General features: G+C 42.5%; 1 protein-coding gene across 6 annotated transcripts in view; it reads right to left on the reverse strand.

The window, feature by feature from the left end:
* ESRRG (estrogen related receptor gamma) overlaps nt 1-11,807 on the reverse strand; it is a 627,966-nt gene extending 616,159 nt beyond the window's left edge. For 2 of the 6 annotated variants that reach the window (XM_061187297.1, XM_061187294.1), the window contains exons 1-2: nt 11,689-11,806; nt 9,751-9,958 (exon numbers count right to left, since the gene is read on the reverse strand). Coding sequence is in view for 2 of the 6 variants with exons in the window: in XM_061187293.1 (XP_061043276.1) it covers nt 9,751-9,752 (2 nt within the window). In the remaining 4 variants the exon portion in view is untranslated. Of the gene's footprint in view, nt 1-9,750; nt 9,959-11,688 lie in introns of all 6 variants that reach the window. The other 4 variants (XM_061187298.1, XM_061187295.1, XM_061187293.1 and 1 more) reach the window with 3 other exon arrangements.
* Between the last annotated feature and the right edge of the window lie 14,956 nt (nt 11,808-26,763).

Genomic DNA, 26,763 nt, shown 5'->3' on the forward strand with positions numbered 1-26,763 from the left:
CAGCACATATTAGGTATGTCGAAGGCTCTGAAATGTACCTGTCTGAAGAAATCTGTTAAACCCATTATTTCACAAATTTTTCTACTAAGAAAGCTTTTGGGGCAAAACATCTGTTAATGTCTTTCCTCAATAGACTGGGTTCCAGGAGGTCAGTGGTCCTTCACTGTTGGTCATCACGTACTTCACATGGTACTTGACATTTTAATAAGTATTTGCTGAATTAATGAATATCCCGTGGAAGCAGGGTCCTACAAAACATGCTTTATAAAACGATGTGATAAAAACATCCCACTTCTATGGAATATTTCAAATAAGAACAACTTCCCCAAGTGGGAAGATCTCTTTGAATCTCTTATTTAAATCCCAATTTGTGGGGTAACTATTAAGAGTACACTGGCATTTATTGTTTGTGGTCAGAAGATTTCTTTTTTCTCTTGTTGCAAGGATGAAAAGTGAAAAGTGAAAATGGATGACGATCTTAGTGTCAAATTGACCTAACCAAATACTCCAACATTTTTAGTATCTAGACCAGCGAACCCTAACATTTACTGTGTATAAATATATTGAGGGGACTATTAAGATTGCTGAATCCTAGGGATTCAGTATTTCTAAAGCAGGTCCTAGGATTCTACACTTTATACAAACATCTCAGGACATTTTGACATGGGGGTTCAGGTGAAAAACACTCTCAAAAACGCTGATCAAGAGACGTGGAAGAGGAGCCTTTGACTTGGTATCAGAAGCCTGGGTTTGACGACCAAATCTGTACCCTCACTATCTGTGTGGTGATGGGCAGTCACTTCTAAGTCTCACTTTCCTCCCTATGGGATTCACAATATTTCTCTGAACCCATCTACCTCGCTACCTTCCCACCCGCCTCATAGCATTAAAAGCCAGCCGGTAGTCAACACACACTATGTGCTGAATCAGCAAGTTCACCATAATTCTAGAGTATTCAACAAACTAATCACAGGAAGTGTGCAACACATACGGTGTTTCTGCTGATTATTTAAAAACAGATAAAACAGGGCTGGACCAATAGTACTGTGTACATCCATGTCAAGCCACCCGACAAACTTCCACAGAACATTTGACTCAGGCTTATGGACTCAATATTGGCCAAATCATGGTGAAAGCCCAGCTATGTGACACTGACCACAATACACTGAATGTTAAAATACTTCCTCTGCTTGGTACCAGACCTCTGAAAAGTGGACTCTTCACTCTTAAGTTGGCAAACAGCTAGAGTTAACTCTTTCGTTGGCATCTACACATTTACACGAGGAAAGTTCTTGCTTATCAAGTATCCTCATTAATAATAATTAACCATGTTCAAAAATTAGGATGCAATGGAATATATATAATGATAATACAGTATTCGGCGTCTTTAATTCTCTCTCCATTCAGAAGATTCTTCTGGAGCCTGTAGCATTCGGGGTAATCGCTATGAACACTCCTCAATCACACTGCATGAACCAGTCTTTTGAAAACACAAGACAGAGGGTTGATTGTTTCCCAACGTTGTGGCATATTCTGAAGCCTGCTTTTTGGAATAGATCTGATATTGCTTGTTATTTACCTTTTGTGTCTAAAATAATGAAACAAACTCTTTCCTGACTGAAAGATATCTGCCTAAAAGACTAACGATTAAAGATTTCCAATTGGTGGTAAAAAAAAATTTTCCTGTATGTTAATTTATATTATTCTGTGTGTGTTGGTTTTTGTTGCCTTTCTGATTTTAAACTTCTAAATTTTAAAAGCGCTTGTTCCTCACCTCAAGTACTCAGTGGGTACCCAACCAATCTCTCTCGCTCATTGATCTGCAGTTAATGATAGCAGCAAGAGAACTTCGCAAAACTAAATTCATGCCATGATGTTTGTTTTCTATATTTATTATTGCCTTCCTGCTTACTATTTTGATTGTGATCTATTTTCCTTGCCTGGGGCTCATGTTAGCAGTAACAAGTGTGATTGATTGTAGGACTCACGCAAGTAAACAAGTGAATGAATCAAGCGAAGTCGGGTGACCCCATCAAAAGATGGCAGGGACCACTGGTCTCCTGCTGATTGTTGCCAGGAGAGAATGCCGTATTGCTGCCCCAGCATTCCTAGACGTTCCAGCGTTTCAAGAGAAGTCTGGCAAATAAGAGGTACTCAGTAAACATTGATTAAATCCATTAATACAGAGACTCCAATTTTCATCTGAAATCTCAAGATTTTAAATGTAACCAACAGGATGGAGTCGTAAGAACATGGACTCTGGAGCCAGACTACCTGGGTTCAAAAATCTAACTCTGCCACTTATCAGCTATATGATCTTGGGCAAGTTATATAAAATCTCCACACTTCACTTTTCTCACCTATAAAATGAGGGGAAATCGTACCTACCTCATAGGGCTGTTTGCGGACTTAATTTTTTAACATTTATTAAATCTTAAGGCAATACCTGGTACGTTGTAAGTGCTACACAAATAAGGAAACACACTAGAACTTCAAAATGCCTTATCATTTTCGCAAGTATTATTCCCTTTTTCCCCACCATAACTGGGGGATGAAGGTGTTACCCTGCAGAGAAGGAAACTGAGTTTCCCTCAAGATCTTTCAGGGCTGTTCAAGATGACAGCCATGCATGTGGATCATGCAAGAACTCCATGCATGGACACTTAGAAAGAGTCCAGTGGTTTGTCCAATATGATATGCCATAAAATGGCAGATGTCAGAGTCCAGTCCAAGATTTCCAATGAACAGAATCAGAGATGTGTCAATCGGTGTTCACCATAAGCTTTCTTCCTCAATAACTAAATAAGGAAATTAAATGAAGAGCTGGTTCAAACCAGTGTTTGTTTTTTTTTAACCCATAAATTAATTACCTAAAAACAGTCAAATTGAGAGAATCGGCAAAGCCTCAACACTCAATAATGTCCATTTCTATTCTTCCTCTTTCATTAATTTTTGTTTTTAACATGTTTTGCAATAATTTAGTTTCTCTTCTCTCTGACTCCAAGACCTTTCTCCCAGGAACTTTACAAGTATATCACCTGACTACACAGCCTGTGTGTGGCTGTGTGTTAAAAACTGCTATATTAGAAACACCTTGGCAACCTTTTCTTTGATCTTCCTGGTTGTTGTTGGTTTAAAGCAGATCCTGAATGTTATTTAAACAGAGGAGACTATTTGAAATTTCTTGGTAGATGAATTTGATAATGATAATTAAAAAAAAAAAAAAACAACTACTGTCATCCTGAGATAAAAGATCTCATTCAGCAGGTCCTGAATAACACAGGACTTCTTCGAAGAAAAAGGTCAATGTAGCCATAGCTGTTTCCTTTTCTTGTACACACCCCCTGATAATCTACATTTGATAAAGTTGCTCTCTTGCATTACAGAAGAGTTTTCTCTTTTTTTAGGGTTTAGCATTTTTAATTTTTGTTTTGTCTTGTGTTTAATCTGAGTTTTATCATGGGTGAGGAATGTACCTATTGTTAAAAATAACTTCTATTAAATTGGACTTTATCAAAATTAAAAACTTTATGAATTGCAGGGCAATACCAAGCAGGTGAAAAACAACCCAGAGAAAGGGAGAAGGTATAAATATTTGCAAATCATATGTCTGCTAAAGATCTATTACTCAGAATACATAAAAACTCTTACAGTTCAACAACAAAAAGACAAACAACCAATTTCAAAGGAGGCAAAGACAGTGAATAGACATTTCTCCAAAAAAGATATTCAAATGGCCAACAAGCACATGAAAAGGCACTCAGCACCATTAGTCATTAGGGAAATGCAAATCAAAACCACAGTGAGACACCACTTACACCCACTAGGATGGCTATAATTTTTTTAATAAAATAAATAAATATTTAAATAAAAATAAATATTTAGGGCTTCCCTGGTGGCGCAGTGGTTGAGAGTCTGCCTGCCAATGCAGGGGACACGGGTTCGAGCCCTGGCCTGGGGAGATCCCACATGCCGCGGAGCGACTAGGCCCGTGAGCCACAACTACTGAGCCTGTGCGTCTGGAGCCTGTGCTCCGCAACAAGAGAGGCCGCGATAGTGAGAGGCCCGCGCACCGCGATGAAGAGTGGCCCCCGCTTGCCGCAACTAGAGAAAGCCCTCGCACAGAAACGAAGACCCAACACAGCCAAAAATAAATAAAAAGAAATAAATAAATTTTAAAATAAATAAATATTTAAATTAAAAAAATAAATATTGAAAAATAAATATTTAAATAAAATAAATGTTGACAAAGATGTGGAGAAGTTGGACCTCTCAGACATTTTTGGTAGGACTATAAAATTGTGCAGCCACTGTGGAAAGCAGTATGGTGATTCCTCAAAAAGTTAAACACAGAGTTAGGCTACGACCGAGCAAAGATCTGAAAACATAGGTTCAAACAAATTTTGTAATGAATGTTCACAGAGCATTATTCATAATAGCCAAAAGGTGGAAACAACCCAAATGTCCATCAACACAATGTGGTATATCCATAAAATCAAATATTATTCAGCCATAAAGAAGAATGAAGTACTAACACATGCTACAACAGGGATGAACCTTGAAAATACTGTTAAGTGAAAGAAGTCAGACACAAAAGGTCAAATATTAAATGATTTGTTATAAAATGTGCAGAACAGGCAGATCCATAGAGACAGAATGCAGATTAGTGGTTGCCAAAGGTGGAGGTGGGAGAGGGAGAGATTGCTTAATGGGTACAAGGTTTCCTTTTGGGGTGATGAAAATGTTCTGGACTTAAACAGTGGTCATGGTTGCACAGCACTGTGAATATAGTAAAAAGCCATTATGTTCTATGCTTTAAAATGACTTAAATGTAGGATTTTACGGTATCTAAAATTTTGCCTCCTTAAAAAAAAAAAATACTGGCTTGAATCCCCAGTAGGTAAAGCAAGAGCTTCTTCTTCCCTACAAAGTAACTTCACACGATACCTCACTCAAATAATGTTAAGGAGTGAAATATTGCATCTAGAAGATCAGTGGCTGACAAGCTGTCCTATTTCCTCTATTTCACTAGGCCATTTGTCATTAACCCTTTTGCTCTTGAATGGCATTCTTGGTTCATCAGTTTCCCAGTAAAAACAGCAACTTTTCCAAGGTTACATTTCCACTTCCAAATGTTTCCTGTTAATAGTTTAGCCAATTTAGCCAGCACTGACCGATTAATGAACATATGTGGGAACCTTCTCTCTTCGAAATTACATTAAAATGTTTGATTTAAAATAATAGAATATTGATGACTCTGGTAAGAAGAGTGATGTGATTTATCATAAATCAGTAATTTGAATCTTTCCTTAATGTACATGAGATAAATGAACAGGAAACAATGACATATAGAAAAAATTTTTAAATTGGAGAAAAACTAATCATTCAGTAAGCCTCCCTGAAAAAGAAGATATATATTTCTTTTATATACATATGTTTTATATTTATAAAATATATATCTTTTCTTCCAAAAAGAAATGTCTTTTTAACTATTAAAATGTAAACAATAAAATAGAGATTACATAAATGGGTGAGTAGAATGTATTATATGCTCCAAACTTAATTTTTCTGAGCTGCAAACTTTCATGTCAACTAGGTTATATAAAGGGAAATGTCGAAAGAATTTTAAAGTTGGAAAAAAATCTCCTTTGAATGTATAAACAGTCTGTATTTGTTAAGCAGTTGAGGGCAGATGCCGTTAGGATCAGAGGATATAATTGTAAAGAAGCATGACAAAGTTACATGGAAAGTTCTGCAAATAAATCTAGCTGCCAATGGATTTCAAAGATACAATTTCCGGAAATTACGTTAAATATCTAAGCTATGATTTTTTAAATCTCAAAGAAAATTTCTACATAAAAAGCCATGTTTATCTTCTGTGACATGTCTATTTAAATGTTAATATGACTGGGTTTATTCCAAAGAGGCAGAAGGAAACAAAAGAGCAAGTATTTAGATAATATGAGTTTTTTAAAAAGCCCGTCACTTTCATCTCAAGTAAGCGTCTCTTTCAGGTGAAAGCAAAGATGGTTTTAGCCAGAACTGCCTGGAAAATTGCAGAGGGAATAACCCTGTCTCATAGAAGCTAAGCATATCCAGTTCATGTACTGTTATTGTAAGGAAATTTGAGAAATATAGAAACTGAAACCAACTGTTGAAGGTGAACAAGAACTAGATGAAAAGAAATGCTGATATTTTATGTCAAAATTAAGTGGGATGGAAGAGTGCACAGAAGACTTTACAGGTAGCATATGTATTCGATGGTCAAATTCTGAAAATGCTTGGTCAGAATATACATCTGAACATGTGGCCAAAATAGTCACGTAAGTGGAGAATTCTATTTCCTCATTTAACGGGGAAAAGTGAGGTTAAACTGGTGAAACACAAGAGGAAAGCATGGAGTTAATGGAACTTCTTTGCCAAGCAGAGTCACTTAGATCTTCTCTGGGTTCTCCTTAACCCCTCTTTCCACTGGTGTTGCAGACCTCAGCTCTTTGCCCAGGTATGGGCAAATTTATGATCAACTGCAATCGTGGAAGGAGACTGAACTCAGCTCCTCTAAGTTTTCACTTCTTCATAAGAGAAGTCTCTTATAAAGAAGAGCACATAAGCTAGGAATTCGAATTGCTGGAGTCCTGGGGTTACTGACCCAAGAAAGATTGGTGATGGGCATAGGGAAAGGAATTGCTCCAGCTTTTAGGAAAAGTGACCCCTGCCTTCATCCATCCACACACACCCAGCAGAGTCAAAGGTATACCTGGGGAAAGGGATAGAGAGGCACTGGAGTGGGTCTTAACCTCTGCTTTAGGCCCCAGATGACCCAGTAGCGCAGCTCATGGCACCATGAAAAGCACGACTTAAGGACTGTCAGGTGTTTATGCTCTGATTATTCATAAACCGGTTACCACAGTTTATAACCATGATCTAAGATCATCTAAGAAGGGCAAGGCCTGCTCGCAGGTGGGCACAAGTGGCCTTCTCTGCCAAGCCCCCCCCCCCCCGTTTCCATCACGTCTTAGGGCTTATAGGTCACAGACCTGAAGAATTTGTTAAGAGGACAATCCCTAGTCCTGTCTCCTTCCAGGGTTCCTTGAAAGCATGACCTGTTTGGAGAGAGTGTAATTTCTTCTTCCATGCAAGTAAGTTCACTTGGAAACTAACAGGCCTCCCCGTTCTCTGCCCTCACCTCCTTCCTTACACACACAGTTTGTTCTCTTATTTTGTCTGGATGGTGGAAGGTCATTTTTACTCAAACTGAGGAAGAGAACTGGGGGTCTTTCCTATCTAAAGCCCCCGCCTGCGGGTAAAGCCTCAGGAGTCTGGAGGCCCCGCAACAGAGGCAGAGCATGGCAAGGCAGGGACGGGAAAGAATCTGCAGCCGGAAGGGAGAGCTAGAAGGATCCAGGGCTACCGCACGCAGAGAACTAAGCCAGAGCCCAGGACAAGTTTATTTTACTTCGCTGAGCCCCAAAAGCTCCCAAGTTCTAAGATCCCGTCAGAGACGGGGAAAAGCCCTACTGGCTCCCAAAATCCCTAAAAGCAGAATGATTTGGGCAAGTACTCCTCTCCCACCGGCGTCCCGGAGCCCGCGCGCAGCGCGCCCCTGCCAACCCCAGATTCTGTGCAGAAGTAGAACCGCAGGGGTTGCGGCGAGCGCGCGCTGGGCCTTCTCCGTCTTTGACCAGCTCCTGAGCGAAGCGTGTCGTACAGCCCTGGGGACAGGGAATTTGCATGTGGCTGAGGGTCGCGAGCTGGGGAAACTGCACAAGTGAATCAAAGCGCGGGCAGAGGCGCATCCACCAGCCGACCAACGTCAGAGAAGTTGGGGTGAGGGTGGATGCTCTTGGGCTAACTCCAACGCTCTCTCGAAACATCGTGCTCTTTTCCAAGGAGGCAAGGAGGAAGACAGCTAGCTAGAGCACACCTTCCCCTTTATCCTGTCTTTTCTCTGTCTCATTTCCTCTTAACTTCCATCTTTCTTACTTTGATCTCGCTGTCTCCTTCCCTCCTTTTTCTTCCTCTTAGGACTTAACGAAAAGCCTCCAGACTCACACAAACCCGTGACAGGAGGGCTGAGTGGCATTTACTCTCGGGGAATGGGCTGGGAGGAGAGATACTAAGACATCGCACCCCCAATCCCTGAATTCCTACCTTTATGGGTCCCTGCCGCTAGTTTCTGGCTGTAAAATTGTAATCAATTTGCCATCTACGCGTAACCCCGCCTGCGGCCCAGGGATAGAAGGAGAAACCTGCCTGTGCTTTTAACTTGGCAGTCGAGTTTCTGAAAGCTGTTTCGGGCGGGCCGGGGTGAGAATCCGGGCAGCTCTGGGCCAGGGAGGGGCGGCCCCCATCCCGTCTGAGCCAGATTGTCCCTGCACAGTGAGCACAGGGGGGAAGAAGGGACCAACCCGAGCCGGAAACAGACCCCTCCCCCGTTTCTGTGCCGGGAACCCTGGGTGCACGCACTTTGGAAAGTCAAGTCCCCTCTGGGGCACTGCCATAGACCGGTGCTGAGATTTCGCTCAACACCAGTCTATCCACAGGCAGACCGAGCGCTCTGGGGAGGTGGCCGCAGGGGGATTGTGTGCTATCCACCGTGAGAGGAGATATTGGTGGCGACTAAGAAGCTAATCAGCGAGGGCACAGGGCCCTGAGCACGCGACCGGCGAGGCCGCAGTTGTTCCCTCACTTCTAACTTCTCTCCACTTCAGCGCTGGGGCTCAGATCTCCGGCCAAACGGTTCCGAGCCCCCGGTTATTTTCAGTCACAGCCTTCTCCACCCCCCAAATGTCGCACCTGGTCTCTGGGGGGAAAGGGTGGTTTGAAGAGCCCTGCGCGGGGTTCATGGCCGCCGCCGCGCGCCTGCGGGAAAGCCGGCCGGGCCGCGGCCCCGAGCGCATAGCCCTTCCCCGAGCCACGCGCGCGCGCGCCTGGCGCTCCTCTCGCCCGGGGCTCGGGAATATTTTCTGCCGGCCAGGCTCCCCGCCCCCTTGACTTCTGGGTTCTAAAAACACAGAAGCATCGTCTAAGGCGCTGGCAGGTAGAAAAGGAAGACAAGGTCAAGGCCCACGGACGGCCACGATCCGCTTGCGCCCTTGCTGTCTCCGCACGCGAGTCCTGTCCACCGCCGCGGGGCAGAAAGGTGGTCGCAGCGCCCAATTCTACCTGTAATCCAGGGACTTGACTCTATTTCCCGACTACCCTCGGCCGGCGCCCACATTCTTCCCTCCTTTCGCCCGGGGCGGTTTAAGACATCTGCCCCCCCGCCCCCCATTGTAGAGGGATGGTTCCAAACAGCGAGGCTTCGTGAGCACCGCATTCCCATCCTGCGGTCGGTCGGTGCCAAGGCAAAAGGAAAGGTCTCCCTCTGAACGCGCCTCGTACCCTCCCGCCGCGCTCCAGGCCGCCTCCGGTACGCGCCTCCCCCTCCCCCAGACCCACAGAGTTTTCTTCTTTAGGAAACAGACATGCCCAGCCCACCCCGCCTCCCACGTAAAGGCCAGTCGCCTCTTTTTTGTGCCCAAACTCAGCTGGAAGTTGAGAGCAGGGGAGAGTCAGAGAAGCACGGAAATAGACAATGAGAAAGGAGAAATCAAAGGGGGAGGAGGGAGAAGAAAGGAGCTGGAGGTCGCAGGGACAGAGGCGGAGGCCAGCCCCAGGGGCGCGGGCGCGGCGGCCGAGCGGCAGCGCCTCCCCCGCGTCCGCCCGCCCGCCCGCGCGCGCGCCGAGCCCGGTTAGGCGCGGACTCACATGGTCGGACTGCAGAGCCGCTCTCTCAACTACTGCCAGTGGGTGGTTTCGGGGCTGCCCGCGAGGTGCCCAGCTGCCTGCGGCGTGAGGGCAGAAACAGAACAGTACAGATCACGGGACACGACCGAGACGGGCCGCTCGGCGCCGCGGGGACCTCTCTCACTTTGCAAAGGAAGCGGGCGCGGGGATTCGGGCTGCCGAGAGTAGCCTATAAATAGCGAACTTTTAGACCGAATCAACTAACAAATGAGAGGCGCGGGCGTAAATTTGCGCCGGATCCCCCTTCCCCGGGATGACCCTCCCTCCCTCCGCCTCCCCCCCACACACATCCCTCCGCCGCAACTCTCCAGGCAGGATTTGGGAGGGGGACAGATTGGCGGGCTGGGATTTAGTTTTATTAGAACTTCCAGTAGTTCTGTTATTTTTGCAAGGAGGGGGGTTACTCCGCCTCTTTGGCTCCCCCCACCCCAACCCCAGTTGGGCACCAGAGGCACCAGCTGGGAAGGGCAAAGGCCCGGGAGAGCGAGGATCCTAGGGGTTGGCTGTAGAAGCAGGGAGGGGGAGGGGCACACGGAGCCGGGTTCCCCCTGGGACTACGTGAGGAAAGCGGGAAACTACCAAGATTTGAGGTTTCTTGAGCCGCCGGGACGGGAATTTAGGTAACCCCGTGTTTGGGAGGGAACTGCGACACGGTGAGGGCACAAGGCACAAAGGAGTTCGTAGAGTGTAGGTTTCCTTTCCCGGGGTCAACCATAACACCCCAGGGCTAGCAACATCCTCCCCCCGCAGGAACTTTTCTTGACCCCTCGGCCATGACCCGCCGAGGTTACGGAGGCGTGCCCCGGGGGTCACGTCCTCGCTTGCCCGGGGGCCGCAAACTCAGGGGCAGCGCGCCCTGCCCGATGGCGCCCCGGGGCTGGCCGCCTTTTCGCCGAGCCGGCGCACACCTGCCGACCGGAAGAGATCCCTGTGACTGTGAGTCCTGACGGCCACTCGCCGCCCACCCTCCCGCTTTCCTTGAGCCAGGGCCAGACTGCGAACGGTGATTGGGTTAGTAAGATTTTCATTTTCATGCCAGGTGCTTTCTCAAAAATAAACCCACCCCCCGAGAACGACAGACGCTAGCTCTCCACTCCAAACTCCCCAATTCAAGAGTTTGCTTCGCTAAATTTATCCTGGATGTCTCACATCAACCAGAGTCAATGGTATAGTCTAATAGGGTTAGCTGTGGGAGACTGAGAAATTGAGGACGCTGCAGGTGAAAGGAGGTTGCACGGATTCTCTCTGGAGGCTCCATAGTGGAGGCAAGGCCTGCAGAGCAGGGAGCCAAGCCCGCCCAAGGGGCCTAAAGACGGCCTCAAGCTGGGGGAGAGGGGAGCCAGAGAACGGTGGCGCTCTTTCTTTTCACTGCCTGCCCCGCCCAGCGCCACCAGCCGCCCCCTATAAACAGAAATGTCTTAGGTCTCACCACTACCCCTACCCCTGGGAGAAAATCGAAGAGGGTCCTCCACGCAGTTGGGGGCAGGGCGTTGCCGCCCGGTTCCCGCTTCTTCTCATACTACTTCCCGCCGGTTACCTCCCCCGTAAAAGGAAAAGTTATTTTGCTTTATCCCAGACTCCAGCCGAGTTTGGCAGGACGGGGCAAAGGCAGAGGTGCTAAGGGGGTTTCAGCGGCCGTTCTCCCTGCGGGGTGCGCCCACCGCCCTCGACTCCACGCAGGCGGGTGCGCGCGGCATTTCCAGCCATCCGAAGCCCGCGCTCCCCGGGCGCCGGGCAGACAGCTGCGCTTCCCTCGCTTCCCCAAGGGCCCCGAGCCCGCGGGGGATGGCCTCTCCGCCCCGGCCCAAAGCCAGCTTAAGGGTGCTCCCAGACGGAACTGGACGGAGCCCGGGCGTCCCGGGCCGCTCGCGCCTGGCTTGCGCTCCCCTGGTTACGTACCTGTCCCGGCCTTCCCGCTCCGGTTGCTGACCCGGCTGGGGAGCCCGGCCCCGGAGCCTGCGCCTCCAGCGAGCCCGCCCCCGCCCTCTCCCGCGCGCCCTCGCGCTCCGGGACTCTCGGCCAGATGTGGGGCGGTCTCTCGCGGGCCATTGGCTTGGGCCACTGTTTCGAGCTGTCTTCGAGGATTTCCCCAGGCTTTGGGGCCCCTGTGTGGACTGGGAAGAGAGGGGCCAGGCCAGCGCCTCTCCTTTCACCTCACTCACCCCTGCCCACAATCCCTCAAGTTCCCCTTCATCCAGCCCCTGGAGCCCAAGGCTTTGAAACTGTGGTAACTCCGCAAAGAAAGCGGATGAGAAGCTCCTTGCGGGCCGAGTATGGGAGTCAGATGGGGGCTTGCGGCGTTTCTGGAAGGTTCTGGGTGTTCGTACTGGGGGAACAGGCCCTATGGGGACAGAAATGACACACGTGCAGACAGCGTCCCCGTGGCTGTCTTCACCGCGAAGTTCACGTCTATTGTTTCCTGCCTCGGGGAAAGCTGCCCAGTGTGACAGATCTGTTTAGATCCCATCACTGGAAGAAAAATCCTGGTGATAACGATTATCTCCCGCTCGCGCTATCTGGCCATCGCCCCAATTCATCTCCCTCTCGCTCCAGCCCCTCGGGGGGACGAGGAGGGTAAGAGGCTGGCGAGAGGACGGGCCAATCCGCTGCCCTCGGATGGAGCGGAGAGGCACGAGGCCACCTCATCCGTCCCATTCCGCTACGGGTTGGGGAGAGAGGACACGGCAGGTTTCTTTCTCTGCCAAGCCTCACGCTTCTTTCAAATGATTTTAGTCTGGTGCTCTGGTCTATCCATATACATTTCCAATCTCATGGCTCATAAACTATTAGCAAAATGGTTTCATTATTCACCTTCTGTATCCTACAAAAGGGAAAAAAGAAGGGAGCGGCAGGAAGGCAGACTGGGGGTGGGGCAGTCATGGGACACTAGTTAACAGTGATACTGCCCGTGTTTAAATCACGGCTCAGACTGCCTTCTTCAAGCTGACACTCAACAAATCTGATCCGTTTCCGAGGATCTATAGCCGACCCCTTCTCTTCCCCCCTCCCCTCCCCTTTCTCTCTCTCCTTCTCTCCATCCATCACTATCCATCTCTCCTTAACATCCAGGTTTCTAGAAGGACCAGATGGATAGCCAAGATACTGCAAATCCATTATTTGCTTCATTAGGTGTCATCAATAAGATACGACACATACAATTAATTGATTAGAATGGTTACTCCCGTCCCCTTGTGTGGTGTTGGTGATGGAATCACGTCACCTCTGAAACCAAACCATCCTAAGACACAAGTCTAGGATGATAACCAAGAAGTTTACTTGTGGCCTCAAGGTGGCCAATGGGGCACCAAGTCCTCACCTGGCTTCCGCAAGCCCCGGGAAGTGAGGAAGTTGCAGAGTGGTGTGTGTGTGTGTGTGTGTGTGTACACGCGCGCATGCCCGTGTGTCTGTGAGGAGAATGGGGGGCTAACAGATCGGGGTCTTTGTTTGGCTCTGAGAGCTGAGAAAAAAACATTAAATGAGTCAACCCGAATTAAAAGACAAATAGAAGCAAACTGACTCGTGGAGGCCTGAGAACTGAGTGCAAGGGGCTAAAAACTAAGGGCAGGTGCGAGTCGGCAGAAGCAGCCTCGGGCGATTGAAATCTGGACCCGCTTCTCCACTGGGGGCAATGATGATATTAAGTGTCTCCACCAACACTTTTACTTTTCATATCAATATATTTTATCTAGAATGACTCTATCAACACACACACACACACACTCCCAGCACTTTTGAAAATATAAAGGACGCCAGGCAAGTGAGCGTGCGGTAATTATCCCTGGATGTAGAAACCAATCTGGCTGCAAGAGACCCCTCTGCGATCGGCGGCGGCGGCGGCGCGGGGACCTGCGCGGAGACCGGGGGACTCCCACCGCTCGCTAGGTCACCGCGCCACGCGGCCGCCGCTCGCCCGCTGTTTAATATACATGGGGTGGGAACGCGGGGAAACGGATCTCGTGCCTGCACGTCCTGCAGGGGAAAAAAAAAAAAATCAATTTGCTATTTATTTTTGAAATATATAGATTTAGGAAAATTTTTTTCTAGCCCGACCCCTTCAAGAAACGGCGGCCCACATTGAATTACGTCTTTTAATGACTTTTCCCTTATTTGCCATTGCGATTTCACGTTCAGGGCGGGGGCAGGGTGGAGTTTCTTTGGGAGGTCTTCAATTCTGGTATCTTAAAAAAGATTTGCCTTGTGTGTTAATTGCATGCTGTTAAGCACATCTGGGACTGCGTGCTGACCAACTCGCACCAACTTTTAATTAACACATTGACCCGGCGATGAAGCGGCCGCCCGTCCTCCCCCTCGAAATATGTATATGAGCCGAGCGGAGGCCGCTCGGCCCGCGCCGCCAGATGCGTGCGAGGAATTGCCTGCGTCCAGGAGCGGGAGGGGGTGCAAATCGCAGCAGTTCGCTCTCTTTCTGTGAACGTTTCTCTCGCCTATAGGTGTATAAGCAATACACAGAGACAAAGAGTAAATGACCGGATCCTGGAGCGGGCTCCTTACATCCTCTAATGCGACTTGACCGTTGGCGGGGGAGTTGCGGGAACGGGAGGGAAGATCCCCAAGGCCATTGCTACCCCCAGCCTGCCTTGGGCCTAAACTGAAGGCTCGAGCCGGGGCTTTTCGAACGGACCGACCTCTCTGTTAGTGAAAGCGGTGGCCGAGAATCCCGGTGAAGAGAACGAGCAACCGCTGCCTTTCCCCGCTCTGGCCTGCCTCCGCTCATCCTCCTGGCCCTCGCCCCGGGCTCCCCGAGGCGAAACCACAAACTCCAGGGCCCCAGGTCTGAGAAAGAGGAAGGGGTTTCCCCGCTTCTTGGAGCGCAGAAGGCGAGGGTACGGGAAACGAGGGGCTACTTTTAGGAGGCTACGCCCTTTCACGGGAGACTAGGCAATTCAGGGGGCGACCTTGCAGCCAGGCCAGTCACATCCCGGCCTCGGGGAGCAAGAAACCAAGAGCGCACGCAGGCAGACGAGGCCACCTGCAGATATGCAATTTTACCCTAAGTAATTTCATTCAGAATTGAGGGCGTTTCACCGGAGTGGAGACTTCAAAGTGAATGCCTAGCCTGCCCCCCACCCCCCGTAGAGGACCAATGCGGGTTAATCCCCAGATACGTACTCATTTTCTCTTTCCGCATCTAATCTCAACTGCCTCGCTCTTCTAAGCGTCGGCATACATCTCTATAAAAAAATGTCAAAGTGGTATTCCTTCTCCCAGCCATAAAAAAGTTGGAGTGAATCACTCCCAAGTTACCTTATAAGATCCCCTCCAGGTAACAGTTGAAGTTTCTTGTTTGACATTTTTCTTTCCTCAATACAGAACTTTTCCATAAATATGCAGTCACAGCATGAGGAGAAGTATATGTCCCAGTAAATTCACAGCTGTATGTTCTAACTATGTCGATGCTTTGGAAAATGTAATGTGACAAGATTGCCTCCCAAATTGCTTCCACCTCTTTTCTTTTTTCCTTATTCTCCTTTTTTATTTTTTCTGTCCTTCCCTTGAATCTACTTCTCCTATCAACTTATCAGAGAATCTGCAAAATTTAAAACTAGAAGGGTAGAAAAGATAAAGACAAGAGAACAACGTTCTACTACTCAGTATTCCTCTGAGTTCCTCTAGATTTTTTTAAAATTCAGATAGAGGTATAATCAACACCTATCTTTAGTCAGGGGAAAAAAAAAACAATCAGTTGGTAAATTACAATATCCCTTTGCAAAGATAAGGCCTTTGAAAAAGTAGCACAAGCATTACCCACATGGCTTTATTTTGAGTTGAGTGGACCACAGCTCCTTATTTCAGCTCACAAATTGATCTGCAAAATTGCAGCACACACCTGATATCCAGGGGAAAACAAGAGTTGGTAACTCCAGCTGGTTCTTTTGATTTACTCTGCCTGGTAAGATGTATGCTGGGGTGTTTTGATAAGGAAAAAAAAAAAAAAAAGGAGTCAGCAGTTTGATTTGGAAACTTTTATTGCTGAATATGGTTGCAGGTTTAAACTAAGGAATGTGTTTCTGCTGGGGACATTTGCATGACACATCCATATGCATTAGCAGCTGCACGGTGTGATATCATCAGTTCCTGTGAGCATTTATCTTTTTTTCCCCCTTCTGTCTTTCTCAAAGGAAGTAGGTAAGTGGCTTATAGGAGAACCACATAGACTTTAAAGGTATATGAATCTTCCTCTGTCCTTCAGGCCCTTGGCACCTAATTGGCCTACAACAACCTGTTTCTTTTGAGAATTTTGGAATATTTAAAGTAGTTAGCCTCCCTGGTCACACCTTTTAAATTACAAAAATGATTATCAATGTATAAAATATAGTCAAAGAATTATTCAGAGAAAGGAGCCTTGGAGATTCAACTCTGTATTTAGGAAGAAGGTGTTGTCACCCACATTCTTCTGATCATTTGCTTAGAGACTTAAAAAGAGAAACTTTTCAGTAGATAAATTGCCTTCACTTCTTGATACATGATAGATATAATACTGTTGAATCAAGAGAGCTAAGACCTTACCATACTGACATGTAGTGATGGTGTCAGAGACCACAAGAGAAGTTCTGGAAGATGTTTGCTTTTCCAAATGTGCAAAGGCCACTTTCTAATATCCACAGTGAGTTTTCTGCAGCTAATCTTCCTTAAACTCTATTTCATGTGTGATTCTCCCTGAATCCCAGTGGTCTGTAAACAGCAAGAACCACAAGTCAAACTGAAATCGGAAGGAAACTGCATCTGATTCTGTCCAGTTACTCGACCTATTTTTTTTTTTTAGAAAGAAAACTGTACATTTAAATTGTGCTCATCAAGTCAGGGTGACTAGGAAGCATATGGACTCCAAACCAAGAGATTAACATAAGCACATTTTTAAAAGTCATCTCTCATTTCTGCTCACATTCACTATTTGATGGAATTGCTGGAGAATAATCATGCTCAGATCTTCACAGTACAGATGTGTTGCAGGTGTATTACAAAGAGAAACAAAAATCTTACACACACATGTACAAACAAGCAAACAAAAAGGTAATCATTCTTATCAGGAATTGTGATGACCAATGAAGATATCCTACTAGAGATATTATGGCTTTTCCTCCATTTTTTTTGTAGCTTTTTTGGTCTCCAGAAAAGATATTTAAAGAAAAAAAATGAAATGACAATAATTAGTAAAGGACTGTCATTCACTTTTCTCCTAAAGTATTTGGAACTAATATGCACTATTGTACAAATGTGCGTGCACAATGACACATCAATATGCATGAGTCTAAGTAATAATCTACTTTTATGTCTTGTTTCCAGATGTTTGCAAATACCACCAGTGCATTTGTTTGACCTAACCAAAAGGGAGCTAAGATCTCTGCCATTCAATTGAATCCTAGATGTTTCAGGTATCACAGAACAAATTTCTCCTATCCTCCATTGCACTAAAGTTGAGTTTTAAAAAAATTATTTAACTTTAAAGTAGTAATTCAATATAATATGGATAAAAGTAAAAACAGTTGCTTGATATTATATAGTGAAAAAATCAACCAGCTGCATATTTTATTCAATTAATTATTTCAAGGATAATTAGAACAGCCAATTGTTAGGGCTGGTTGTCTTGGTTGTTTAGTTTAGAACATGGCCCAGAATTGATCCTGTGATTAATTGTGTCCGTGCTCAAGAGCTGCATATTACATCCCCCAAGCCTGACTGGCCCTGGACGATTATGTGCCAGAAGTGAGAGGAGGAGCAAAGGAGAATGTGGATAAATTTGCACAAACCAAAGAAAAAAGATTTACTTTTAAAAGCGCACATCTCACTTGTAGCATTAAGTACAGAAGAGGTGATGTATATGTCTGCAATTCAAATGAAATCTCTCTGGCAAGATTTATCAGAGAGCAGAGAAAAAGAAAAAAAATTCCTCATTGAGGCTACAAGGAGAGCTTAGACTTGATGAAGGAAACTACTGTATCTGCCTGGGTATTGGTATATCATTTAAAACGTTTTCAAATCAGATGCTACTGCTTAACGTGTATTCTCTTTATCTTTAAGTTAAAGAATTTGTTTGCTTGTTTGCTTTCAGATTGGATTTTGATATTAAACATTTCTGGATGTATTAATAGTGTCAGTAGATTTTTGGATATGAGAGATCTGAAGGAATTACTTATTTGCTTATCCATTCGTCTCTCAGTTTATTTACAGAATAATTCCATTTTTTTCCTCAAAGACTTCTTTGGCACATGTCACAATATCATAGGCTCTTTGAAATACAGTGGCAAACGAAGGTAAATCAGACCATTACAATTGGTCACCCTTGATTCAGCAGATCCAAGTCAAAAAATGCAGGAGGAAGTTTTGTTAAGTCAGTACTTAAATCTATGGCCATTTATTCAGACTCATTTCCAAGAAGTATAAGCTAGGTAACATGGATATTCAAAAGCCAATGATTGCGATCCAGCACGAATGGAGCTCAGAAGTCACCACTCCATCCTAACAAGTAAAAGACTGAACAGACTGAAAAATAAATTCTTCTTAGATTCATCAGAGAAGTGAGGTCACAGGGCAAACTGCTGTCCCCAAAATAGGAGACATAGACAGATAAATACAGATGATCACAACTTATGTGAGTTAGAAACCCAAGAGCTGAAACCTCCTCAGGAACCAGTACTGGGGAAAACCTAACTGGAATTGACAAATTGCTGGCGACTCTGTGTGAACAAATCTGAGAGTTAAAAACTCCAGCGAGAGCCAGTCATAGACAGGACCTCATACCTCTATGTGTTTTATTTCCAGGAGCTCTACCAGTTCCTTGCTGTGAATGTCAGAGACAAATACTCTCATACTTCCTGGAGGAGGAAGGGAAAAGGAACCATTTTAAACATGCCATAGTATTCTGTTTTTCTTAACAAGGCCTGCCTTCAGGAGAAGCTGGTTTGCTAGAGCCAAATCTATTGGGATTTATCAGAAACTAACTACCTGAGGAAAGGGAACTACCCAGCTACAGCCCCTTCTAGCCATCTGGTCCCACCTATGGGGAGTAAAAAACTGAGATGCATTAGTGAAATTCACAGCCCAGGGGCACAGGCTCATCAAGAGACTGAGACGTAATCATAGGACTATAGGACAGTTCTCCTCCCCCCCACACCTTACCCCTACATCACTAAAAGCCTATTAACTTGCAGTTTATTTTACCCAGTGCGTCATGTTCACCTTTCAACAAAAATTACAAAGCATACTAAAAAGCAAAAAAACACAGTTTGAAAAGGCTGAACAAGCATTGAAATCAATCAGATATGGCAGGAATGTTGGAATTATCAGACCAGGAATTTTTTTTTTAATATATGATTAATACACTAAAGGATTTAATAGAAAGAGTAGAGAACATGCAAGTGCAGATGGATAGTGTAATCAGAGAGATGGAAATTCTCAGAAAGAATCAAAAAGAAATACTGGAGATCAAAAACACTGTAATAAAAATGAAGAATGCTTTTGAGATGGGCTCACTAATAGAGTGGACACAGCTGAGGAAATAATTTCTAAGCTTGAGGATTTGACAATGGAAACTTCTAAAGCTGAAATGCAGGAGCAAAAAGAGAGAGAGGGGAAAAAAGAATAGAATATCCAAGGACTGTGGGACAACTATAAAAGTTGTAACATGCATAATGGAAATACCAGAAGAGGAAGAAAGAAAGGAACAGAGGCAATATTTGAAGTAATAATGACTGAGAATTTCTTCAAATTAATGTCAGACACAAAACTACAGATCCAGAAAGCTCAGAGAACACCAAGTAGGATAAATGTAAAAACAAACAAATAAAAACAAACAACAAAAAAAAAGAGAGAAAAAAACTATACCTAGGCACATTCATATTCAAACTTTAGAAAATCAAAGATAAAGAAAAAAAATTTCAAAAGAGCCAGAGGGGCAAAATCTTACCTATAGAGGAGGAAAGATAAACATTACATCTGATTTCTCCTCAGAAAGTGTGGAGTGAAATATTTAAAGTGTTGAGAGAAAAAACTACCAACCTAGAATTCTGTACCCTGTGAAATTATCTTTCAAAAGTGAAGGAGAAATAAAGACTTTCTCAGACAAACAAAAATTGAAGGAATCTGTTGCCAGTACATCTGGTTGCAAGAAATGTTAAAAGAAATTCTTCAGAAGAAAGAAAAATAATATAGGTCAGAGGCTTGGATCTATATAAAGGAAAGAAAAGCTTTACAAAAGGAATAGTGAATATAGCTAGTGGGAAGCAGCCGTATAGCACAGGGAGATCAGCTCGGTGCTTTGTGACCACCTAGAGGGGTGGGATGGGGAGGGTGGGAGGGAGGGAGATGCAAGAGGGAAGAGATATGGGAACATATGTATATGTATAACTGATTCACTTTGTTATAATGCAGAAGCTAACACACCATTGTAAAGCAACTATACTTCAATAAAGATGTTTTAAAAAAAAAAAAAGGAATAGTGAAGATAAAATAAAACATTTATTTTTCTTATTCTTCATTGATCTAATAGGTAACAGTTTGTTCAAAATAATAAAAGCAACAATATATTCAATGATTATAGTCTTTGTATAAGTGAAAGTGAATGACAGCAATGATGCAAGGGACAGGAAGGAGGAATTAGGATTATTTTGTTATTGTAATGTACTTGCACTAACCATGAAGTGGTATAGTGTCACTTGAAAGTAGACTTGAGTTAGTTGTCAATGTATATTGCAAACTTTAAAACAACCACTAAAAGAGTATAACAATAAGTATAATTGATATGCTAAGAAAGGAGAGAAAATGGAATTACATAAAATGCTCAATTGAAACCACAAAAAGCATTTGCAACAATGTGAATGGACCTAAAGACATAAGCTTAGTGACATAAGTCAGACAGAGAAAGACAAATACTCTATGTTTTCATTTATATATATTGTATATGTATATATATTGTATATACATATACAATATATGTATATTGTATATGTATATACATACACATTTATATATGTAGCATCTGAAAAATAAAACAAAGGAATGTATATAACAAAACAGAAACAGACTCACAGATATGGAGAACAATCTGGTGATTACCACTGGGGAGAGGGAAGTGGGTAGGGGCAAGGTAATGGTATGTGATTAAGAAGTACAAACTACTATGTATAAAATAGATAAGCAACAAGGATATATTGGACAGCACAAGGGAATATAGACATTATATGGTAACAACTTTAAATAGAGTATAATTTATAAAAATTTTGAATCTCTATATATCACACCTGAAACTAATATAATATTGTAAATCAACTAAACTTCAATTAAAAAAAGGAAAAAAAATAAATATTAAAAAAACATAAAAAGCAGAAAAATTGTGGAAGACAAAAAAGGGACAAAGAACAAGGTCAACATATAGAAAACAGTAATAAATACAGTAGATTCTAACACAACTATATCAATAATCACTTTAAACATCAATGGCCTAAATATACCAGTTAAAAGAGAAAGATTGTTAGAGTGGATCAAAAATCAATATCTAACTATGTGTTGTCTACAAATAACCTGCTTTGAATATAAAGACACATAGATTAAAACTAACGGGATGGAGGAAAATATATCATACTAACACTAATCAGAAGAAAGGCAGAGTAGCTGTATTACTTTCAGACAAAGTAGATTTTAGAACAAGGAAAATTTTTCGGGGTAAGAAGGGCAATACATAATGATAAAGGGTTCAATACTCTAAGAAGACATAACAGTCTTCAATATGTATGCACTTAACAACAAGGCATCAAAATATGTGAGGCAAAAACTGATAGAACTGCAAGGAGAAATAGATAAATCCACTATTATAGTTGGAGACTTTAACACCTGTCCATCAGAAATGGACAGACCAGCAGGCAGAAAATCAGTAAAGGTATAGTTGAATTTAACATCACCATCGATCAACTGAATATAATCAATATACATACATCAATATAATACTTCATCCAACAACAGCAGATCACATATTCTTCTCAAGCTCACATGGAACATTCACCAAGATAAGCCACATTTTGTGCCATACAACACACCTTAACAAATTTAAAAAAGTAGAAACCATACAATTCTGTTCTCAGACCACAATGGAATTAAACTAGAAATCAATAACAGAAAGATAGCTGGAAAATCTCAAAATACTTGGAGACTAAACAACACACTTGTAGATAACACATGAGTCAAAAAAGAAATCTCAAGAGAAACTAAAAGATATTTTGAAATAAATAAAAATGAAAATACTGTTTATCAAAATCTGTGTGTTCAGCAAAAGCATTCCTAAGAGGGAAGCTTACAGCATTAAATGTTTATATTGGGTAAGAAGAAGGATATAAAATCAATAATCTAAACTTCCACCTTAGGAAACCAAAAAAAAAAAGAAGAACAAAGTAAATGCAAAGCAAGGGGAAGAAAAGAAATAATAGGAATTAGAGCAGAAATCAATGACATTGAAAGCAGGATATCAATAGAGAAAATCAACAAAGTTGAAAGCTGATTTTTTGAGAGGACCAACAAAACTGATAAACCTTTAGCCAAGCTAACCAAAAAAAAAAAGAGAGAGAGAGAGGGAGAAAACACAAATTACTAATACCAAAAATGAAATAGAGGACATTACTACATATCCCATGGATACATTAGAAGGATAACAAAGAAATATTATTCTTGTATGTATTATCATACAACTCTACGCCCACAAATTTAATAATTAGATGAAATAGAAAAATTATTTAAAAGACACTATCTGTCAAAACTCACACAAGAAGAAACAATTTGAAGATTATATCTATTAAATAAATTGAATCAATAATTAGTAACTTTCCGAAACAGAAAGCACCAGATTCAGATGAATTCACTAATTTCATCAATCATTTAAGGAAGAAATTATATCAGTTACCTACAGTCGATTTCAAACGATAAAAGCAGAGGAAATACTTTCTATCTCATTCTGTGAGGCCGGCATTACCCTAATACCAAAACCAAACAAGGAGGGACTTCCCTGGTGGCACAGTGGTTAAGAATCCACCTGCCAATGCAGGGGATATGGGTTCGAGTGCTGGTCCAGGAAGATCCCATATGTCACAGAGCAACTAAGCCCGTGTGCCACAACTACTGAAGCCTGTGTGCCTAGAGCCCGTGCTCCGCAACAAGAGAAGCCACCACAATGAGAAGTCCATGCACTGCAGCGAAGAGTAGCCCCTGTTCGCTGCAACTAGAAAAAGCCCGCACACAGTAACGAAGACCCAACACAGCCAAAAATAAATAAATAAATAAATAAATAAATAAATAAATTTATTTATTTAAAAAAACAAACAAGGACATTACGAACAAAGAAAACTGCTGACCAATACCTCGCATTAGTACAAATGCAAAATTCCTTTAAAAATATTAGCAAATCTAATCCAACAAAGTATAAAAAGATTTATACACTATGCTCAAGGAGGATTTATCCCAGATATGTAAGGTTGGTTAAACATTCAAAACATCAATCTATTAATGTAATACATCATATCAACAGTCTAAAGAAAAATCACATGAACATATCTATTAATGCAGAAAAAGCATTTGACAAAATCCAACACCAATTCATGATAAAAATTCTCAGCAAACCAGGAATAGAGGAGAACTTCCTCAACTTGACAAAGAACATCTATAAAAATCCTACAGCTAACATTGTACTTATGGTGAGAAACTTAAAGCTTTCCTCCTAAAATCAGGAACAAGGCAAGGATGAACCCTCCCACCACTGCTTTTCAACATAATACGGGAAATCCTAACTAATGTGATAAGACAAGAAAAGAAAAGAAAATGTATACTGATTGAAAAGGATGAAATAAAACTGTCTCTGTTCACATATGACATGATCATTTATGTAGAAAATCTGAAAGAATCAACCAAAAAACTCCTGGAACTATTAAGTGATTATAGCAAGGTTGTAGAATACAGGTTAATATACAAAAGTAAATTTCTTTCCTTTGTATCAGCAATGAACAAAAGGAACCTTAAATTAAAAGCACATTAACAGTTACATTAGCACCAAAAAAGAGAGAAATACTTGGGTATAAGTCTAACAAAATATATACAAGATCTATATGAGGAAAACTACAAAACTCTGATAAATAGAAATAAAAGAAAAAATAAATGGAGAGATATTCCATGTTCATGGATAAAAAGACTCAGTACTGTGTCTTTCTGATAATCTGATAATGTCGGATTTTCCCAACTTGATCCTGTAGATTTGATGCAGTCCCAATCAAAATCTCAGTAAGTTATCTTGTGGATATCAACAAACTATTTCTAAAGTTTATATGAAAAAGGCTAAGACCCAAAATAGCCAACTCAATATTAAAGGAGAATAAAGTTGATGGATTGACACTGCCTGACTTTATGACTTATTATAGCTACAACAATCAAGCCAGTGTGGTATTGGTGAAAGAATATACAAATAGATCAATGGAACAAAATAGAGAGCTCAGAAGTAAACCCACATAAATATAGTCAACTGAGCTTTGACAAAAGAGTAAAAGCAATACAATGAAGCAAAGATAGTCTTTCCAACCAATGGTACTAGAACAACTGGACATCCACATACAAAAGAGGAATCTAAGAACAGACCTTACACTCTTCACAAAAGAGCTCAAACTGGATCATAGATAACATAGAAAGACCTAAATGACCTTGATGATGGTGATAACTTTTTACATATGACACTGGAGGCATGATTCATGAAAGAAGCAAGTGATAAGCTGGAACTTATTAAAATTTAATACCTCCACTCTGTGAAAGACAATATCAAGAGAATGAGAAGACAAACCTCACATCTAATAAAGGACTGTTACCAAAATATACAAACAACTCTTAAATCTTAATATTAAGAAAACTAATGACCCAATGAAACCCAATTGAAAAATGGGTAAAAGACATGACAGACACCTCACCAGAGAAGAAATACAGATGACAAGTAAGTTCATGAAAAATGTTCAATATTGTATATCATTAGGGAATCGCAGATTAAAATGAGATAACACTACACATTTACTAGAATGGCTGAAAACCCAAAACACTGACAACAACACATGCTGGTGAGAATGTGGAGCAATAAGAACACTCATCCGTTGCTGGTGGACACAAAACGGTACAGCCACTTTGGAATATAGTCTGGGAATTTCTTACAAAACCAAGCATATTCTTACATACAATCCGACAAATACACTCTGTGGTACTTATTTGAATGAACTGAAAACTTATGTACACACAAATACCTGCACATGGATGTTTATAGGAGCTTTATTCATAATTCTAAAAATTTGGAAGCAACCAAGAGGTCATTTAGTAGGTTAATGGATAAATAAGCTGTGGCCCATTCAGAGAATGGAATACTATTCAAGGCTGAAAAGAAATGAGCTATCAAGCTATAAAAAGTTATGGAGAACTCTTAAATGCATATTATTTAAGTGAAAGAAGCCAATCTGAAAAGGCTAGAGGTCTTTTAGTAGGTTAATGGATAAATAAGCTGTGGCCCATTCAGAGAATGGAATACTATTCAAGGCTGAAAAGAAATGAGCTATCAAGCTATAAAAAGTTATGGAGGACTCTTAAATGCATATTATTTAAGTGAAAGAAGCCAATCTGAAAAGGCTACATACTGTATGATTCCAACTATATGACATTCTGGAAAAGGCAAAACCATGGAGACAGTAGAAGTATCAGTGGTTGCCAGGAATTAGGGGGTTGGGGAAGGATGAATAGATAGAGCACTGAGGATTTTTAGGGCAGGGAAAATATTCTGTATGATAACTACAGTCGTGGATATATGTCATTATACATTTGTCGAAACCCATAGAATCTGCAACTCCAAGACTGAACCCCAATGTAAACTATAGACTTTTGGTGATAATGATGTGTAGGTTCATCAGTTGTAACAAAGGTACCGCTCTGGGGGAGGGGGAATGTTGATAGTGGGGGACGCTCTGCATGTGGGGGGCAGGGGGTGTATAAACTCCATACGTCCTGCTTTTAGGTTTCACTGTGAACCTAAAACTGCCTTATAAAAGTAAACTTTATTAATTAATAAAAAATCAGTTATTTTCTATAATGTCAATGGTATTAGTAGCATATCCCAGATCTTAAGCGCTAGGTCTTGCTGCTTTGCAAAATCTTTCCAAAAACATTTTTACTTCTATCCATTAACAATGAGGGAATGTGCATATGGCACTAAATGTTAAAATAGGCTTGTGAATAGCATGAATAAGTAAAAGAAAATCAATCCTAAGAAATGCTTCCAAAACAGACAACAAACATAGTTTGGAGTATTTTAGTATTACGTTAAGTGGAACAATGATATGGGATACAACCGGGAAACATAAATGGTCTCAATGGGGAAGAAGGATAATATGTTCAATTTTTCTCCGTCATCATGGTCTCCACCAGTGCACCGTCCCTGTCATTTGCCGAGTACTCACTCTGTGCCAGACACTGTGCTAGGGCTTTATACACACCCTCCCAGACAGTTAGCACTCAACTTTTGAGGTAGGCTCTGTTAGCTCTGTTTTACTGGTAGGGAAACTGAGGCACAGAGAACTGCTTTACTCCTGGACACCTGCCAGTCTGCATAAGGAATCTGTGGGTACCACTTAGTTTGATATTTTAGAACAGATTTTTGTGTATGTGCATGCAAAGGAAAATAATACTTCTCATTTTCTAAAAATGGATCTGAAACACACTAGGTTAGGGAGAACCTTTATACATGGCAGCCGTCTGGACTATTTATCTGGTCTGTCCACTCTATTTACCACAAAAATAAGTGTCACTCTCAGGTCAAGCCATCTAAGCCAGGTATCTATCTGCAAACATAACTAGAAGAGTCTTTAGCTATGGACTACTGGCAGGGCTTGGGAGTAGGAGTGAAATTCTCCTAAACAATTTGGAAATAAAGCAAATTAAGTCGGCTGCTGAGAGACTAAA

This window comes from Eubalaena glacialis, chromosome 3, assembly GCF_028564815.1.
Source record: "Eubalaena glacialis isolate mEubGla1 chromosome 3, mEubGla1.1.hap2.+ XY, whole genome shotgun sequence".
Classification (NCBI taxonomy): Eukaryota; Metazoa; Chordata; class Mammalia; order Artiodactyla; family Balaenidae; genus Eubalaena; species Eubalaena glacialis.